This window comes from Peromyscus maniculatus, chromosome 4, assembly GCF_049852395.1.
Source record: "Peromyscus maniculatus bairdii isolate BWxNUB_F1_BW_parent chromosome 4, HU_Pman_BW_mat_3.1, whole genome shotgun sequence".
NCBI lineage: Eukaryota > Metazoa > Chordata > Mammalia > Rodentia > Cricetidae > Peromyscus > Peromyscus maniculatus.
In genome coordinates this window covers 4,353,393-4,372,184 of record NC_134855.1, presented here as the reverse complement: position 1 = coordinate 4,372,184, position 18,792 = coordinate 4,353,393, and the positions used below count along the sequence as shown (strand labels likewise).

Below are 18,792 nucleotides of genomic sequence, written 5' to 3'. Positions count from 1 at the left end.
CTGGGAGGGGAAAGGACAGAAGAGGCCGGGTCTGAGGAAGGAGTGTTGTGTATTTGAGAACGCTGGCATTAGCTGGAGTGGCTGACAGCGAAGAGGGCAAGGACAGCGGCACAGAACCAGGCGGAGGCTTTGATCCTCCAGCTCCCTGGCTAGCCCCGAGGTGTGTGCTTCTGCTCAGAACCAGTGAACTCCCTGGTAGGTTTTTATCAGCCACACAAATAGGACACAAAGCCTCTGCAAGCTTTTCAGCAGAGGTGGGAAGGATGTGATTGGATCTGTGATCTGCCAGTCTTTCAAGAGGTACCAATGGGTGGGATCCGCAGGGAGAAAGCCACAGAGGCAGAGAAGTAGCCTGATGCTCAGAGAAGCCTGGGCCAAGGACCACCGTGCCTGCTGGGCTGGAGATGCACACGAGAGCCACTGGTGTAAGGAAGGACAGCAAGCAAAGCCCTGGGCTCCTACACTTGAAGAACATTAAGGGCAATCAGATTCCGAGAGTCTTATCTTCCAACTGGCCCAGGAGTGCGATGAAGCAACCCAGAAAAACTAGGAGAGAAACTGGGAGAATGTGGTGAAACAGAAGGAGCAGAATTGTCCATAGAACCACATACTGCCAGAGGTTAGGGGAGATGAAGGCACAGGAGCATCCTTCAGTGTTGCCAAAAGGGAGGTCATGGATGGTCTTCTAGACCGCCATTAAGAAAGATGATAGGGGCTGGGGATGTGGCTCTGTTGGGAGAATGCTGGCGTAACATACACAAAGCCCTGGGTTGATCCTCAGCATGTCCCACAATGTCGCGCACACACACAAAACAGACAGAAAAGCAAGCAGGGCAGTGCACACTTATAATCCCAGCCTCGGAAAGAGGTGCAGGGAGGAGGATCATAAACTCAGGGTTATCCTTAGTTGTACAGCAAGTTTGAGGCTAGACTGGGCTACACGAGACCCTGCCCCAAAAAGAAGATGGCAGACTATAAATTGGGTGGGATTGCTACCTCACACAGCCCATTTGCATGAGACAAAGGACCATCGGTGACTAATGTTTATGTCACCTGGGTGATGGGATTTAAATCAAAGAGACTGGTTTATTAGTTTAGAAAATCTCTCATCAGAATGCTTGAAGTGCACAGGGCTGTTCTTTTCCTGGAACCAACCAGCCCTCTCAACTTTATGCTTTTGTTTGCATGGAGAACATGTAACCCGGCTGATTCATCTTCTAGAGTCTGGACCATAAGCAAGTCCCAATCCTGCATGCTGCCTCGGCGGAAGCTGCTGACAAGAGGACATATGTAGATTTTGCATATCCAAGTGCAGATGATGCATCTGGTAAATCATCTCAGACATGTCCCCCGGGGAAGGTGCCGCAGGCTCTGTCGCCCCTACAGATGGAAGCTGGCAAGGAAAAGACAGGTCCAGATTGAGATCCTGGGATGCATGTGAGAACAGATTGGAGGAGAACAGGGTGGCCATGGGGAGATAAAGAGGGTCTGCAGAGTTGGCATGCTGTGCAGCTCAGCACCTGGGAAGGAGCATGCTGGCATGAGAAATGAAGCAAGGATGCTAGAGCATGCTCTTGACACTCGGCTCCCGAGCCCGCCTCCGGGTCCTTCTGTTCAGGACTGGTTCACGCCCTTGTTGTTGCTTACCCAGCCTTCTGCTTCCACCCTCCTCTGCAAACGTCTTCCTCTTAGCCAATATTCACATAATTGCTTGACCTAAGAACAGGGCCACGCATTTGGCTCCTGTGATCTCATAGACTCATCCTGATCTCTCCCTGTGACGATCTTTGCCACACCCTGGTTGTGCAGACCTTGACAGTGCGACTCTGATGAGTGAAATGGTACCTTAGAACACACAGCTAGTAAGTGGTTCAGCCTAGATGTGAATGCAGCTCTCTCTGACCTCAAAGTTCATGCTACTCTCCAGGACATTCCTGAAGACCAAGCAGTCCACCGGGTGGTGGGGTGTCTTCCTTCTGAGAGTCTGGCATGGCTCCCCGTGGTTTCTGAGTATTTGGAGTCATTCAGCTCTTATATTCATAAATCTTTCTAACTGATTCCCTGGGCAGAGAGTGGGCCTGCAGTGTTGGCCCAGAAAGGTGATGTGAGTAGGTGTGGTGGTATTCATCTATAATCTTTGTACTAAGGAGACTGAGGCAGGAGGATTGCAACTTTGAAATAAGAATGACCCAAGTAGCAAGATCTTGTCAAAAACAAAACAAAACAAAAAACCAGTCTGCTTCAGGAGACAATCTCAAACTATATGTCACTGTCCATCTTGTGATAATACAGACGGTGAGGGACAGGAACAGATGTCTCAAGAATAGATATGAACCCGCACCCTCCCCACACACACTCAGGGTCTCCCACGGCAGGATTGTAGCATACAAGCACTGAAGCAGAGACAGAGCAGTGTGCTAGGAGAACACACTGCCTGTGCAAACGCACACAAGCAGTGGGAAGCTGAGGGCCTGGAGGCCTAGCTTGAGGGTGGGCCAACGTGGGTGAGTCCAGCAGGCTGCATCTAGGCTGGGCTGCAGGGGAGTTGGACTAGGAAGCTATTAGTGTTCTTTAGGTTTTCTGAGTGCTTCACCACAAGTCAGGCAGTGTTCCTGCATCAGCACCTAGACATGATGACGTCATTAAAAGGGGGAAGGATGCCGGGCGGTGGTGGCGCACGCCTTTAATCCCAGCACTCGGGAGGCAGAGCCAGGCGAATCGCTGTGAGTTCAAGGCCAGCCTGGGCTACCAAGTGAGCTCCAGGAAAGGCGCAAAACTACACAGAGAAACCCTGTCTCGAAAAACCAAAAAAAAATAAATAAAATAAAAAATAAAAGGGGGAAGGCATCCTCTGGAGCACACTGGCTTTTAAAGGCATTCCCATCAGGCTTCCTTTGCGTCTTAAAAAAAGAGTTTGGGAGCTAGAGGAGAGCTCAGTGCTTGTCTAGCATTCGAAAGGCCCTGGGTTCAATTCCCCAAAACATCACACACACACACACACACACACACACACACACACACACACACACACATATACACACACACACACACACACACACACACACACACACACACACACACACACACACAAGAGAGGCAGAGACAGAGACACAGAGAGAGACTTATGCACCACTCCAGTCAAAAATAAAACCTTACCAAATGGGGGAGCCTCTTCCTAATGCCCTCTGCTTCTGCATCACCCTCTGTCTCCCTGGGATAAACACTTGGCTGAAAGGTGCATTTATCAAGACTGCATGCTCTCTGCTTTTACATCTGTGCATACCTGTGAGATATATGGGTATTTGGTTTTTCGTGTTTAAAGAGTCCAAATGAATGGTATTATGCACTTTGTTCCTCTGAATTCGCTGTCTCCCTTTCCGGGAGATTCGCAGACTCCCTCTAGCTAGTCCTCTTCCCTGCAGTAGAGAATTTCTCAGATCACGCCACAGTACGTCTATGTTCTTCTCCATATGGCCATAGGCAGCCTTGCTGCAGAGAAGACATTGACTAGGTGTGTCCCCAAAGGATGGCTGGATAGCTGGGTGCTTTTCAGTGCCTCCCAGCTGTTTTCCAGAGTGGCATGAGTGTTCTCCACACTCCCTATGCCTCTGTCCACTTTGGGGACCAACCTGACAGGAGCAATGTGACACTTTACTGGGACTTGATTTTGTATTTCCCTGGTTATAGTAAGGCGCTCTTTGGATTTATTTATTGGTCATGTTCTTCTCTTCTGCCAATTGTCTGGTCATACATGCTTTGAGTTCTCTTTGTAGTCCATCAAGGATGTCCTTGAACTTCTGATCCTCCTGCCTCCACGTCCCATTTAGCTGGGATTACAGGTTTTTGCCACCATGCCTGGTTTATGTGTGCTGGGGATCAGACCAAGGCTTCCTGAGTGCCAGGCCAGCTCTCTACCAGCTCTTCTGAACACTGGTGTGTGGGAGGCCTCTGTATATGTGCATTTGACTTCATTTATCTTCTTTTGATAAACACGGGTATTTTATTTTAATTAAATGCATCCACCTTTCCCTTGATGTTCTGTGGGCCTTCAAGAAATCCTGCCCTCTGACAGGTTTGTCTGCTTGTTTTGACTCAGAGTCTCACTGTTAGCTCAGGCTCATGGCCTGGAACTGTGTAACCCAGGCTGGCCTTAAACTCACTACAGTCCTCCTGCCTCAGCCTCCCAAGTGCTGGGCTTAGACGTGAGCCACCATGCCCAGTTAATTTTTATATTAATTCTTTAGTACACCTGAACTTATGGATGGTGTGAGGGAGAAACTCCATTTTTTTCTAGTATGGACATCCAATTGCTCCAGCACCATTTATAGAGGTCTCCCTCTCTACCGCCCCTAAGCACCACTTCTGCCAAATATTAAGTTTCCATACATGTGGGAGTCTATTTTTACAGCCTCTATTCTAATCATCCAGCCCATTTATTTACCCTTACGCTAACACCACGTGTGCCTCTTTAGATTCCTCCCAGAGCTTCCTGAGCGCAAATCCCTGTCTGAGTCTTTGCATCTTCCTGGAAGAACATGTATGTAGTGGTCTTGCTTTTACACGGGGTTTCTCGAATATTGTCTTGGGGCTCTAACTCCCTTTTGCAAGAAGAAGAGATAGATCCAGAAGTGAGATGGCTTGCCAAGGCCACACCATTGAAAAGTGTCAGGCTTAGGTGTCCTCCAGCTTTCAAAGCTGCCTAGTCCATCCAGGGCACATCACTGCCCCGTACCTGACATTGGCCAAGAAGCTTCAGAGTGATGGCAGCGTCCTTTGTTGGGGCTCAGACTCCACATCTTCCCGACAAGAAGTGAGGACTCTCAGTAAGGTAGACATGCTATGCCCCATCATCTGAGGCATATGAGCATGAAAGGAGCCTGGCCAGGTTCCAGGTCAGTTTCAAGAGCCCTCTCGGGGCGTGCACTTGGGCCCAAGGCACAGCTTCAGAGGACTCAGGCTTCCCCCTGGAATTACAGGCGTCCTCCCGCCCTCCCGCCTCGAGAGGCAGGAATGCGCAGGATCAGCTTTCAGCAGAGCCACGGCTGCCTTTCCGGGGAGCTCCCCGGACAGGCCCTTCCCCAACGGCCGAATTAACTGGTTCTGTCTGTCCGACTAGGAGAGCAGCTCCCGCTAAAAATAGAGCCCTGCCCAGGGCGGCCTGCTCCCGCCCGGGTCCGCGCCACCTCCGTGGGAGTCCGAGCCGGGACGGCGCGAAGAGCCCCGGGGGAGCCCCGGTCCGGCAGGGCTCGACCCCCCGAGGCCCAGGCCGCGTGCGCAGCGCTGGCGCCACAGGTGCCGCGGAGGGTGGCAGGGCCGAGTCCGGCCGGGATGGGCGCTGGGCGCTCGGCCTCCCGAGCGCTCGCCTGGGCCTCCCTGCCGCTGCTGGGGCCTCCCGCGGGCGCGCTCTGCGGGGACACGCTCTGCAGCCGAGGTAAGGCCGGGCGCGCGCCACCGCGGGCCTCCGCCTCCTCTCCTCCAGGCCACTCGCGGTCCCCCGGGGCCAGGCGGGGCGGACCCAGGCGTCCTCCGGTTTCGGGGACAGGAGCCAGGCAAACTCTGTCAACTCACCTGTCATCAGATCGGAAAAGCGTTTCGCCCCCTCTGGTCTCAGTGTTTCTATCGCGGAAAATGGGGCGATGGCGATGGTAGGCCAAGGAAGTTCGGGGACATGGAGCCCGCCGCTTTGGGGGTGCTGCGGAGTTTTCGTGTGGATGGGCGTGCTGCAATGCCTTCCCAGAGATAACATAACCGCCGTCCCTTTCTCGGGTTCTGGTACCTGAGAACTCCAAGCCCGAAGTTGGAGACTGGTGCTGGACGAATGTGAAAGTTTAGGGGGTCAGCGCGCGGGGGACGATGCTTGCAGGAGGAGGTAGTTAGAGGATGACAGAGGAGTAAGGAAAGTGAACCTTTGTCATCTCTCTGTCCCTGGTCTACAGCTAAGGAGGCGGGAAGGGACCTAAAAGGGCGGGCTGAGGCCGTGCGTGAGCTGGACCGCGGGGAGCAGGGCCGGAGGAGAGGCGTGTGGCCCAGCCTGGACCCCGGCCAAGCCCGGGCGGGAGCGAGCGCCGGCGGCCCTGCCCAGTCCGGCCCGGCGGGTGGTGGAGATGTGGGGTCGATTGACCAAACAGGTGCGCCCCCGCCCCTCCCGGTCCGCCCCCGCTGGGGCCCGTGGGCGGGCGGAGCTGCGGCTGCCCGGCCTGCGATTGGCAGGGAAGGGCAGGCCGGGTGGCCCGGGAGCAGAGAGCCGCGGCGCCGCGGGAGGCGCGGAGCCGGCCGGACCTCGCTCCAGCCCGGCCCGCTCCGCTCGGCCCAGCCGGCCCCACGGAAACTTTCCGGCCGCCGAACTGGCAGCCCAGAACCCTGCGCCCCGGAGTCTTGGTGACTACGAGACCCTGGCCCTGGGCTGCTCCGACTCCGCTGCCCTTGGGATGGCAGTGCCCAGCGGCCAGGCCAGCACATAGAGGTAATTAAAGGCTGTAGAGCGTGGGTCAAGTTGAGGGGTCCGTAACACCTGCAGGGATCCGAGCGGGGACTCCTTGAGGACCCTGGGCCCTTGATTCCTCTATAGGGCTACAGGACTGAGGAGTGCGCCTCAGCTTCGCTTTATTTACGTCTCATTTCTGCTCTCCTGCGGGACCTCTGAGTCTTGTTGGACCCTTTAAACTTTGCTGTTTTCTGCCTCTATCCCTGACCACAGCGGGGCGCAGGGCTGATGCTTTCCTCTGGAAAGGAGAGCGCAGGTGGCAACAAGAAGGCCCTTCAGTTGGGGTCTGCGGTCTACAAGAGTTGGGGTACAGGGTTCTCCAGTCTACCAATTCCAGAAGCTTCCACTGACCTTCAAACTTCAGACCCCGTCACACACACACTGTCCCTCCCATGTGCCCCACCAAGTTTGGAGAGTTTGTGTTCATTGCTAGCTGGTGCTGTTACTAAGGACGCCGGTGGGCACAGAGTCTTTTTCTTTCCTTGGCCTGCTCCCAACCCCACCCTCCACTAACAGAACACACCTTGAACTGCACATAGCATGGGGAGAGAGACCCAAGCCACCACGTCCCCAGGTTTCAGTCTGGTGAGGATTGCAAGCTTTTCTGGGTTTGGTCCTTCAGAGCTTTGTGTGATGCTTGTGTCTGGCTTTATCCCACCTCCTTCAGCAGCTGAAGTCTCGGGAGGGAAGTGTGCCTTGGTTTTAACTGTCAGTGGGTCACCACTGAGAGTCATAAGAAACATTATTCCTCCTCAGTGTTAACTCCATTCTATTTTCTTGACCTAAAGACTGTGTGCCCAGAATTAACCAGACCCAATACCCAGCTCTAGAATCTAGAGAACGTGGTTCAAATCTCAGCTCACTGTGTGTCCTTGGGCAGACTCCCTAACCTCCCTGTGCTTAAAGGGTCCGTCTGTCAAAAAGATCTCGTGGGCTCACAGGGTCAGAGAAGCTGGCCTCCTGGAACTTGAAGAGCTTGGTGTCTGAAGGACCCATTTGCTTCAGGTTCCCTCATCTCAGGAACAAGCGAACCCCAGGCCTTTGAGAAATGTGCACACGCAAGGGCAGGCGACCGTGGTCCCAGATTGCAAATGGTGCCACCGTCCCTTCTCTGCTGAGGATGTGTCAGAAAGTTAGGCCTCTCAAAGTGGAGGTGACCGCTGTAAACACTGAGAGACGGCGAAGGACCAACTAGCATGCAAGAGGGAGGGGTCAGGGTACAGAAGCTGACCCCAGCCTTCGCTGGGGTACTCCGGGCCCTGCCCTCCAGTGCCCCTTCTCTGGGCTGCATCCACACCTGGTACCCCCTTTGCTCAGGTCCTCCAGGGACAGGGAACTCTGGAGGTGCTGGCTTTGTGGCTGGGCATCTCCAGTCAGCTGAAACATTCTTGCTGTTCAGAATGGAAATCTGTGTCCCTGTTACTTCTACCCACTGAACGTTCGCACAACCCTTCAGGGGTTCAAGTATCCACCGTGGTCCCCTGGCCCTGGCTTTCGGTGCCTTCCCTTAGGCACTCAGGGCAGAGGGCTGAGTTTGGCAGTGGCTAGAGCACTATTATTGTTTATTATGTACCACACCCTGTGTTGGGGACATAACACAAATGTCACTGCATTCTTAAGATAACCGTGCGAGGCTGAGTCTGGGTCTGTCGTGAGGAAGGGACTCACCGAGGGTCATTCACTCAGTGATGGGGGCTGGGCTGTACCCCAAACCCAGCAACATAGAGTCCGTGCTTCTGATGGTTACCTTTGACCTGTTTGAGTGCCCACACGGGGTACCTGTTGAAATGCAAATCCCTCATCTTTCCTCCTGACCTAGAGACCTTCTCTTCCACAACTGTCCAGGCCCTTTGCACGGCGTAGCTTAAGAACCATCACCCTTAGGTACTCCGAGGATGTGGGTGGTGGTGGAAATCGGGGGATAGGAGGCAGGCCAGAGGGGCAGAGGAGTACAGGGAAGCTTTCCAAGTGTCATGCACTAGGGCAGACCTTTGACCTCAGCATTCTGGAAGGGTTGGCACACCATGCTGAGACCCCTGGGTTCAGTTGTTAAGGTACAGAGCTGGGAACACTGGAGAAGTGAGTGTGATCTCCCCCTTTCTCCTCATTCCAGGGTGGGTGCCTTGGACCTTCCCAGCTAGTAGGCTCTGCCTGAGCCTCTGAGGAGGGCATGGGGTAGGTCTGTTCCTTGTTAAATCAATCCTCCCTGGAGGACATCTCTGGGGCTTGTGTCTTCTGAGGGCTGGGCTGGCTATGGAAGGAAGAGCATGCTCACACGGAGCTATCCAGCGGCACGTTTCCGCCCTCCGCTCTGTGGCAGGCAGTGCCCTGCTCTGCCTTTTAACCCTTTGATCCCTCTGAAGGCTCAGGGTTATTAATACTCGTCTTATGGATGAGGTCCCTGGAGTCCAGGAAAAGGAAGTGAACATCCAAAGCCCAAATGTGTTTATATGGGAAGAGTAAGTAGAAAGTGGTAGTGCCAGGACTTGAACTCGTGTCCCTTGATGATAAACACAGGCTCTCTTTACACTATGCCTTTTCATGGTTTTCCTGCTCACTCAGTGGTGGCTTGATGTCAGAGGTCTTGTCCAGATGATGGAGGGCCTGGGCTCTTAGGCAGGTGGTCCTGGGAGGTCCTTCATATCTTTAGGCTCCTCAGATGTGAGGGGAAGAGGGGCCGGGGCTGTTCAGCTAAATGGCTGAACTCTTTTCCAGCCCTGATCTCCCCTAGCATCTCCGAGGACGAGTACCGAAGGGGTCAGGGCCCAGATGAAGCTGCTGATGTCAGAATGCAACAGACTTTTTTTGCACACAGAGCACTGCAAGACCGTGACGGTGGAAGTCCTGGGGTTCCTGAGTTGGAGCCAAAGGGAGCTTGGGGCTCTGGGACCAGCCCAGCTGGATTCTCCTCACACTGGAGTAGCGTGGGCTAAGAGACCCAGGTGTGAGTGTGCCGCACCTCGCTCTCCCTCTCAAGTTACCACCTCGCTTGCTCTCCCTTCCGCCTTCCCTGCTTTCGCCTCTCAGCTTGTGCCCTTGCGCAGTGCTCTGACCTCTTCTAGGAGCAAGCCACCCTGCCAGGCCCCTCGGACCGTGCCTGTACCTTGTGCCTGGGGTGCCCCGCAGCCAGGCTTCTTGGAGCAGCCTTGTTAGCGTCAGCTCCCCGGCTCTCCGTGAATCTTGCTGTAGTGCCTGCACCACAGCATCAGGACCTAACCCGGGCCTACGGTGCATGGCTTTGATGTTCCTTCCTGCTCATTTCCTTCTGCTCTTTAGGCTTCCAGCATCGCGGCCTGTTCCTGAGGCTTTGGAAGGTCACTCCCTCTCTGTCACTGTCTGACTGTCCAGCAGGTTATCTCCTAAGTGTGAGCCGCTCCTGCTTGGTACTGGCTAGCTTCTGTATCCCAGGCTGGCTGTAGACCCTCTGTGTAGCGGAGGCTTAAACTCCTGATTCTCCGGCCTCCACTTCCCAAGTGCTGGGATTCCAGGCGTGTGCTATCATGCCTGGCTTAAAAGTGCTGGGGATGAAACCCAGGGCTTCATGCATGTGAGGCAAACACTACCAGCTGAGCCACATCCTACCCTTGGCTTGCAGCTCCTGTTAATGTGCAGACAGGTCCATCTCCCAAGGCAAGCCTTCACCTTCCAGGGGTTGTCAGACCCGGGACTTCTCATTCGAGTGCCCGCAGGATGAGGGAGCCCAGCAAGGGCCTTCCTATGTATGCCTGGTGACCACTCACCCAGATTAGCAGTGCCCTGCTGATGCTCCAGGCCCAGAACGTTTTCCTTGCTTCCTGCATTCTAGCAGAGCCAGGCAGCCTCTGTGTCTGCACTTGGGCTGGGCTGACCATTGTTGAAGGACAAACAGATGCTTTGGATTCATGGACAGATGGCTGTGTCTTCTAAGCTGGTTCTAGATCTGTTACCTCTGTGTGCGTGTGTGTGGTACTGGAAATAGAGTTTAGAACTTTGTATATGGTAGACACGTGCTCTGCACTAAGCCACTACCCACCCCTCTCACCCCAGTCTTAAACTGCTTTTCAAAAAATTCTTTTCTGGCCTTATGGCATCTAAGGTGGACAGGTCTAGAAACAGGTGTAGGAGAGCCATCTTGTCAACCTTCCTGCAGGCTGAGCTCGTGTCTCAAATGAGAACAGTCCAGACCACCTTTAGACTCAGGAGAACATGTGGGGATGATGAAGGGTCTGCTGAGGTTTGGGGGGTTGTTCTGGGCTCACAGATGTCCTAGGGACACTGGAGGGTCACATGACTTTCTAGGATTGCACAGCAACCCTGGGAAGGGTTTGTCTCTTGGTTGGAAGAGGGCTGTGGAGCCCTGGAGGCCAAGAAGAGGAAACAAAACCACCGGCAGATGTAGGGTAAACACACAGCGTTTGTCTACGCCTCCCGGCTTGTGAAGTCCGTTCATCCAGGGAGACCGGCTTAACCCAGGCCTCCCTCAGCCTCCTGGAGACTTTCTGCTAACGAAACCAAGGCTCTGGGAAAGGGGACACTTGGCTCCCTGAGGCAGAAAGGCGACCCTTGCACCCCACCCCACCCTCCTCCCATATTCTTGCTTCCCTCCTGGTTCTCGGTGCACCTCACCAGGGGACACTACCTCACCAGGGGACACTGTTTGCGGTGCTCCAGGAGCACAGCCAGGGCCTGTCCTTTGGGACATCCCTGCTGGGCCATTTTCCAGGCTGTTTTCCTCAGGACAGTGAATGCAAGCTGAGGGAGGCCTGAGAGACTGGCCACTGCAGAGTGAGGTGAGGGCTGGGATTGTGGCTGTGAGGTAGTGCTTGCCTGGCATGCATGAAGCCCCGGATCCATTCTCAGTAACTAGCACTCACACAGATGGGGCTGGTGACAGTAGGAGACCCATGTCCCCAGGGAGGAAGCTCCCATCTTCTTGTAGGTCGTGAGGGCTGGCTCCCATTGAACACTGTTTTGGGGATCCTGGAGGAATAGGTAGTGTTCCATAACTCTCTTGTACAAACTGGAACCCCTGAAGCCACAAAGCCCCTCGTCTTGGCTAGTGAATGTTCTTTTCAAGCTGCCTTACCAGTTTGCCTATCTTTGCCCCCACAGAGGCCAATCCCGGTAGTACAGGTGCCTCGGGGTGGCCCACGTCGTGGTCCCAGAGCAGGACTCCACTTACTGGGGAAGGGCCAGGAGGGGCACGGGATAACGAAATAAGGAAAGGAGCGAATGTAGCCTTCTCAGCATTTGCTGTGATGGAAATACGACTGTCATGGAAAATACATGACAACTGAGTCCACGAGGAAATGGCTATTTGCTGGGAACCGTGAGGACCCAGCCAGACATAGTGGAAGCTGGCAGCGGCTGGAGCAGAGACCTCGGGGCCTTTCCCGGCAGAGGGACCGCCATCAGTCGTCAACACTGGCTGGCGCTACTTCCAGGAGGAGAGCATTCTTAAAAGGCCCTGTCACCCCGATAGGAATTGGCGGGGTGTGTGAGGGATTTGTTTTTCGGTCAGGATGTGGGGAGTTAAAAATAGACCTCGTAATCCCTTGGGTTCGTGTCACACTTGAGACTCTGCAGAGCCCTCTGGCTCCATTATCTCCCTTGAGTGGCTTTGCTGCTGCTGTTGAAGTGGGTGGAGGCTGGGCTGCCGGCTTTCATGAGTACACAGAGGGGTGCACCCGGTTTCTTGCTGGCCACATACACTGCTTCCAGAAGTTAATGGCAGGATCCGAGTCTGTCCTCGGCAGACTGCAGACTGGTGGGCTCACTTGAGAGTGTTCGCAGAGTTTTCGGCCAAATACCCAAGGTGGCAAGAAGGCCAGTGACGACTCAGGGCTCCAGGGGCCAAGGCTGGGGGCAGCGGGGGGGGGGGGGGGACGGGGGACAGAAAGCTGTGACCGGCTAGATCAGGGAGGGGAAGGTGGCGATGAGCCTGCAGCGGAAAAGCACGTGAGCGCCTCCGATGACGATTGTGGGCCAGGGCTGCAGTTCACGGCTGTAATCTCAAAACTCAGGAGCCTGAGGAAGGCCTGGTCAACATCTGAGTTCTAGGCCAGCCTGAGTGAGATGAGAGCCTGTTTCAAAAACCACACCAAACCAAGACAAGGAAAAGGGGGCGGGTGGGGACATTCTCAGTGGCTAGCTTATACAAGGCCCTGGCTTCAGTCCTCAGCACTCAAACAGACCCAAAGGGATTGTGAACATGATATTACGGGAGGGAGGAGCCTTTGAGGAGCACAGAGCACTGTGGTGACCTGTGCTAGAAGTGCGGTCTTCAGCGTGGGCACTTCCGTGAAACCGTTTTCAAGTCTGCTCACTTCCTACCCCACCTTGCATCAGGAGATCCGTTTTCTGCTGTCGGGGAAGAGCCAGCTTTGGGGAAAGCCTGTACATGAGTTCTCAGCTCTCTCTGGTTTTTACACGAGGTGGTCCAGGTTGTCCATCTGTCCGATTCCTGAGGTGGGAGAAGGGAAGTGAGCAGGGGTGGGGTTCTTTTCTGCTGGCTGACTCGGGAACCTCTGCAGGGCGCTGTAATACCTTACACTCTGTTTCCAAGCTTCCAGCCTCCCAGCCCGGCTTGTTTTCCTTCACTTCCAGGCCTGCTTCTCCAGGCTGCCTGCCCGGTCCCCTCCCTCAACACTGCTCTTTCTTCCCCTTCTCAGGGCCCGCACGAGCTCTGCTTGTTCCCAACTCAGTGTGGCTGCAGGTGAACAGGGCGGTGACCACGCAGGGTCTAGTGAACTCCTGACCGCCAGAAATCAGCTGTCCTACTTCTCCTTAGAACCATGGTTAGAGGTCAGGCTGCCCTAAACTTCTCTGTGTTCATGTCTGAACTGGGGTTCAAACCCTGACCTCCAGGCTCCTGCTGGCCCCTGGCTGTAAGGCGAAGCCATCTTAATCTCAGCAACAGGAGCAGGGGATCCCCACCTCTGGAAGAACCCTGGTTTTGCAGCCGTGACTCCTCCTGGGGCTAGAAGCCAAGTCTTTGGGTTCCCAGAGAGGGCTCCTGGCGTCTGTGTGGCTTAGTCACAGGCATGAGCTCACCACTCACCTCTGGATGGGGAGGATGCCAAGGTTTGGGAACTTTCACTGTGAGCCATTGCTGGTGTGTGTGTGTGTGTGTGTGTGTGTGTGTGTGTGTGTGTGTGTGTGTGTAAAAACAAACCTGTTGGTTGGGACTTTGTACCTGGCCTGTGACCTGTAGGTCTGGGGAATCCACTGGGGCATAGTGAATATTTGGGCTGTGCCTTCTCATGGCTTCCCTGTAGAGAGGGTCCATGTCAAGAAAGGGATTAGGTCTGACCTGATGTCAACACTCGCTGTGCCTCCTGCTGGCTGTGTGAGCCCAGGCAAGGCACATGTTCTCTCAGGGCTGTAATACAAATACCAGCAGCTTGCACTTTCTGAGCACTTCCTAAAGCCAGGCAGTAGGGCTTCTTGAGCATCAGCTCACTGAGTCTCAACACAGGCTCTGGGATCTTTGGGGCTGGTTCAAGGTCACCAGGTGGAGAAGGGCCAGGGCATGATTTGAATACAGGTCTTTGTATTGCCACAGCTTACAGCATACAGCTGCGCATTGCTCATCCAGAAGCTGTGTGGCAGCCTCGTGAGGGGATGTGGAAGTAGAAGTGAGGTTAATAGGCAGGGAAGGGTAAGCAGGAAGGTCTCCTCTTTTTCCAACCCTGTAGCTTGCTGTCTTTGGGGGGAGTTAGTGTCAGTTCCTTACCCATCTCTGTAGCCAGCACTTGGGATGGTATTGCATTTTCCATGGACTGATTGGTAAGGTGTTGGTTTGGAACGGGATCTGTGATGGCCCTTGGAGTGGGGGTAGGGACAGAGCTCACTGCCATGTCCCCACACAGCAGTCTGGGAAGTATTCTCAAGCCCCACCCGGGAGTGGGAGTGGATGGTGATCTGGGCTTTGCTCCTGGCCTTGAGACTGGGATGCCGTACGTAGGTCTTTGTCTTTGTAAGCTCTCAAAAGTCAATAGTGCCTGTTTGTGGGGGTGATTGTTAGGTTCAAAGTAGACATGGAGAGAGCACAGTCCACAGGCACAGTGAACATGTGACAGACACCAGGGCCCCTGCCGGTCACTGCTCTTCTTCCCCAGGGACTTTATTTAAGAAGACTACTTAGAGGTTGGAGGGCACTCTGGACAATGCCTCTTTCCAGCACTTTCTGCCCCAGCAAAGTTCTGGGTAGGACCACCTGGATTTGAAAGATTCTATTTTTCATATAATCTTATTTTTCTTGTAAAGTCACATGGGTTGGTTGGAAGGATGGGGTTGTGGGTGAGGGTAGGGTTAAGTCAGCCAAGCAAAATGGTTTCCGAATGTGGGTTTCAAGGGAGTGAGTTTGGCAAGTAGAGACGGGAGTATCGAAGATTCTTAAGGTGCTTGAAGTTCTGGGTCTGTGTCTACCTTTGTCTCCAGCTGCTGTGACAGCACCAGGTGGAGAAGGCCAGGGTATGTGGGGGTCTAAATGGGGGTGGAAGCCCCCGGCTGTAGGGGAGAGGTGGGCGGGCCTAAAGTAGTCTGAGGTTGGCTCTTCCCCCCCTTCTCCCCCTTAGAGAGAGGGGCCTTTAGTGGGCCATACTGTCGGTGTGGACAGTGGGGCAGGGAGGCCGGGGCCTTCCCGGAGGATGTAGCCTTAAGCCATCCAGGACTGGCCCCCAAACTGCAGCAAGCAGGCTTGTCCAGATTGCTTTTCCCCAGCTGGCCTGCACTCAGCCACCCAGCAGCCTTTACTGCTGGGATGTAGAGAGCTCCAGGCCTAGCCTGACAAAAGGGACCCTTGAGGACCCCAGACAGGCAGAGAGCCCATTTTATCTTAGGCCTGCAGGAGGAAGGTGGGGACTTGGAATCCCACAGGCAGGTCGGTTCTGTCCCTTCGCCTCAGTTTCCATCCAATGACCCCACTTTCATCAGAGTTGTTTTGATACTTAGGTGAGGTAAGGCTTGCAAGGTGCTTATCAGGGCTGGCCCTGGTAATTATAAACCACTTTGGAGGGGACACACCTCAGCACCCCCTCCCGCCTCTTGGAGTTGGAGTTCCTGTTTGTTGTTGACATCTGCTTCACCCACGGCAGTGATTTAGAGTATTTATATCCTCACTGGAATTTCTCTTCACATTGTCTAGTTAATTACCTAATTGAATTAAAGCACATAATTTTGCTTCCTTTCCAGTAGGGGGACAGGAAGGGTCTGGTGACTTCTTCCTTCTGATGGAAGTGACTGTTGGGGTCATGTTTGGGATGACAGTAGTTCCCCCTTCCCCAGGTCTGTGCCCAGGCCCTGTGACTCACCGCAGTCATGCAGGAAGCCCAAGTCAGCCCTTGTTGAGGGTGCAGATGGTTCAGCCACGTATCTCTTTCAGTACCAGCTTCCCATTTGGGAACCCTGAGCTCGCTCGTGGATGGATGATATCCTTTTAAACACTTGAAATGAATGACCTATGCAGATGTCTGGAAAGTGCTGTTCAGTGGGGATATAAATAAAAAAATCAAGGAGGCTTCACATGGCAAGGGGGCAGTGACTCCTTTCCACACTGAGGGCGCTGGTGGCACCAGCCCTCACTCTGCATCCTGGCTGTAGGTGGGGAAGTGCAGTGGTTAAGCACACTGGTCTGAATTGTACTGGAATCCTCGAGTCTCTGCCCTGTTGAATTGTAGCACTCACCTCACTTGGAGAAAGAGCAGAGGCCAGGGGAGAACTTGAGCACTGTTTCCCACAATGCCTGGCGAGTGCTAAGAGAGACATTATTTTTCAGCCAGGCACTTTGAGAAGTTTCCACCATTTTCTTTACCCCGCGATTTTCTCCCATTTAACTTTGCTCCTCCTTAGCAGTTGAGTCCCGATGGGACCAGGCTGTCCCAGTACTGGCCTCTCTTCAGGCCACCTGTGTCTGCCCACAGATCCCTTCCTCTTTCTTTAGGAACTTAGGGAACATGTGCCCTTTGTGAAAGCTTCCTGTGACCTTCCAACCCCCTTTTAATGCCCTGTTCTGTCCTTGTACCCAGTGCCTGACACCACCGTCAGCCTGGTCTGTGTTGTGAATGGTTGCCTGGTAAGGAAAAGGCCACGCTCGTCATGGTCCGTTGTAGAGTGCCAATCTACATTAGTGATTTAAAAGCTCTGAGAAATCCTACTGTGGCTGACTTTTGTGTATTCCAGAAATCTCCAAATCCCGACTAGAGGTCTCTTTCTCCTGGAATGCCAGCAGGCAAGCTCTGAAACTCTTGAAGTGGCCACTTCTGTTTATGAAACAGTTGGACGGCATCTCCCCACATTACAGTTAAGGAAACAGGGCCCGGAGGGTGTAATCACTGGCTGCAGACACACAGGGGACCGGTTCCTCCATCACTACCTGAGGCCATGGGTGCTCCTCTCTGGGGGTACCATAGTCAGGGGCGGGAAGGGCAAGGTGTGGCAGTCGGGATCCTACTCTGAAGAGCTTCTGTCCTGAATGAGAGGTCAGGTCACCTGGAATACACAACTGTATTTGATCCATAACCGAACAGGAGCCCAAGACATGAGACTCAAGTGTCCCCTCAGGCCCAGACATCTGGAACGGGCCCTACCTCACCCCACCCCAACCTCTTGGGTCCTCGTGGCTTATGGGGGTTCCCCTGTAGGAGGCGCCTGGGGCAGGGGGGAGTCCTCTGTCTATCCATGCACGTTCTCTCCCTGCCTTTCTAGGGGAAAATGCTTTCTTTTCAATTCTGCTTTTATTATTTGAAATTCTCAAGGGACCAATTACCTGCCAGTGGGAATTACCTGCCATTTTTATTCTAGTGCCTGTCTGCCTGAGTTCTTCCTTGGAGTAATTGATTTGGGTAATTCAGAGCTACTGAACATTGTCTTAGGAGAGCATGCTGGCGCAGAGGCAGGGATTACCGGCCAAGGCCTTTCTTGGTCGAGGCGTTATTGCTGGCAGCTGCTGACAGAGGGCCAGAATGGAGACTGTGGATGATGCATGTTTTAGACCTGGAATTCCCCCTCTTACCCTGAAGGTCCGTGGGCCGCACCGCACTCTCTGGTCTGGACCCGGGTCAGGTCAGCTCAGGGAAAGGATGGGAAAGGCAGCTTGTCAACAACTCCCATGCTCTTCAGGGAGGGCCCTGCTGGGCATTGGTTCTGGCCTGACCTCAGTCTCGGCCCTTTCCATCTGTCCCCCAGGAGGCAGAAGGACCTGGGAGAGCTCTGAGGAAAGCAACTGTTTGAAGGGAACTTGACCTCCGTTTCTGGGCAGACCCACATGCTGCCTTGGACTCAGGGCTGGAGGCATGGCAGTTCCTTGGGAGGGGAGGACAGACCATTACCCCTGGCACCACAGGGAATGGGCCGGGCTTGAAGCCTGGCCCTCAGTGGGGAGCTCTGCTGGAGAGTGGACTTCCTCTACAGTCTGTCCCTAGCGAATAGCCCCGCCTTCGCACTACTGTGAAGAGCTTGGGGTGTGACCTCTTCACCCCGCCCTCATGGTCCCATGAAGGGGGTCCTGTGGCTCTTTCTTCCTTCTCTCCCCTTCCTCACTGACGGACAGGACCCTCCAGGCCCAGGAGGTTCTGTTCCTCTCACAGAGAGCATCTTCCCTTGTGTGGCTTGGAGACTGTGACTCCCTTCATGGGCTTTGGCCTGGACATCACAGGCTGTTGGTGCCTTTTTTTTTTTTTTTTTTTTTTTTGGTGACAAGGTCTCTCTGCAGAGCCCTGGCTGTTTGGAACGCACTAACTCACTCTATAGACCAGCTTGGCCTTGGATTCCCAGAGTGCTGGGACTAAAGGCATGAACCACTATGTGCAGCCTGGCACCCCTACTTTACAGACAAGGAAATGGAGGCCCAGGGTAATTTTTGAGGAGCAGGAGAGGCCTCTGGGTTTCCTGATGTAGGTCTCCTGGAATCTTGAGTGCATGCTTGGGGAGGGGCAGCTTCTCTGGCTCCATTTGGCTCTCCACTGGAGTTGGCACCATGCCTGGTCACCGAATATGTGTCTATCCAGCTCCTGGACAGGGATTCCTGAAATTACAGAGACTCCTGGGAACTCGGGGGCCTTTGTGGCCCTGAGACACCACTCAACTCAAGGGCCCAACTCAGTGCTTACAGGGGGTTCTCCAGGGCTTCTACCACCAGAGGCCAAAGCACCCTCCGATCAGCTTGCCAGACTCTTGTCTGTCTGTCTGTCTGTCTGCCTGCCACTCTCGCTTTGCTTCCCTCTTCTCCCAACTTTATTTCTCCACTGACCCGGGAGCGGAGGGGGTGTGTGTCATAGGGTAGGTGATGTTCCTGCCCCCAAATAAAGGGAGCAAATAGGCAAGAACAA

At 54.2% G+C, this 18,792-nt stretch overlaps 1 protein-coding gene and 1 long non-coding RNA gene across 5 annotated transcripts in view; one reads left to right on the top strand and one right to left on the bottom strand.

Annotated features, from left to right (window-relative positions):
- The window catches only part of Dab2ip (DAB2 interacting protein), a 184,093-nt gene that overhangs the window by 19,517 nt on the left and 145,784 nt on the right, over positions 1 to 18,792 (top strand). The window contains exon 1 of one of the 4 annotated variants that reach the window (XM_042274783.2): positions 5,287 to 5,431. The exons of 2 other annotated variants lie outside the window; for them this stretch is intronic. In XM_042274783.2, coding sequence (XP_042130717.1) covers positions 5,329 to 5,431 — 103 coding nt within the window. In that variant the 5' untranslated portion in view covers positions 5,287 to 5,328. Of the gene's footprint in view, positions 1 to 5,286; positions 5,432 to 6,243; positions 6,464 to 18,792 lie in introns of those variants that run through there. One more of the 4 variants, XM_015988752.3, reaches the window with a different exon arrangement.
- On the bottom strand, positions 1,062 to 6,099 carry LOC107399758 (uncharacterized). The gene is made up of 2 exons (XR_001576485.3): positions 5,569 to 6,099; positions 1,062 to 1,393 (listed from the first exon to the last, which is right to left on the bottom strand). It is a non-coding gene; the product is annotated as an uncharacterized LOC107399758 (long non-coding RNA).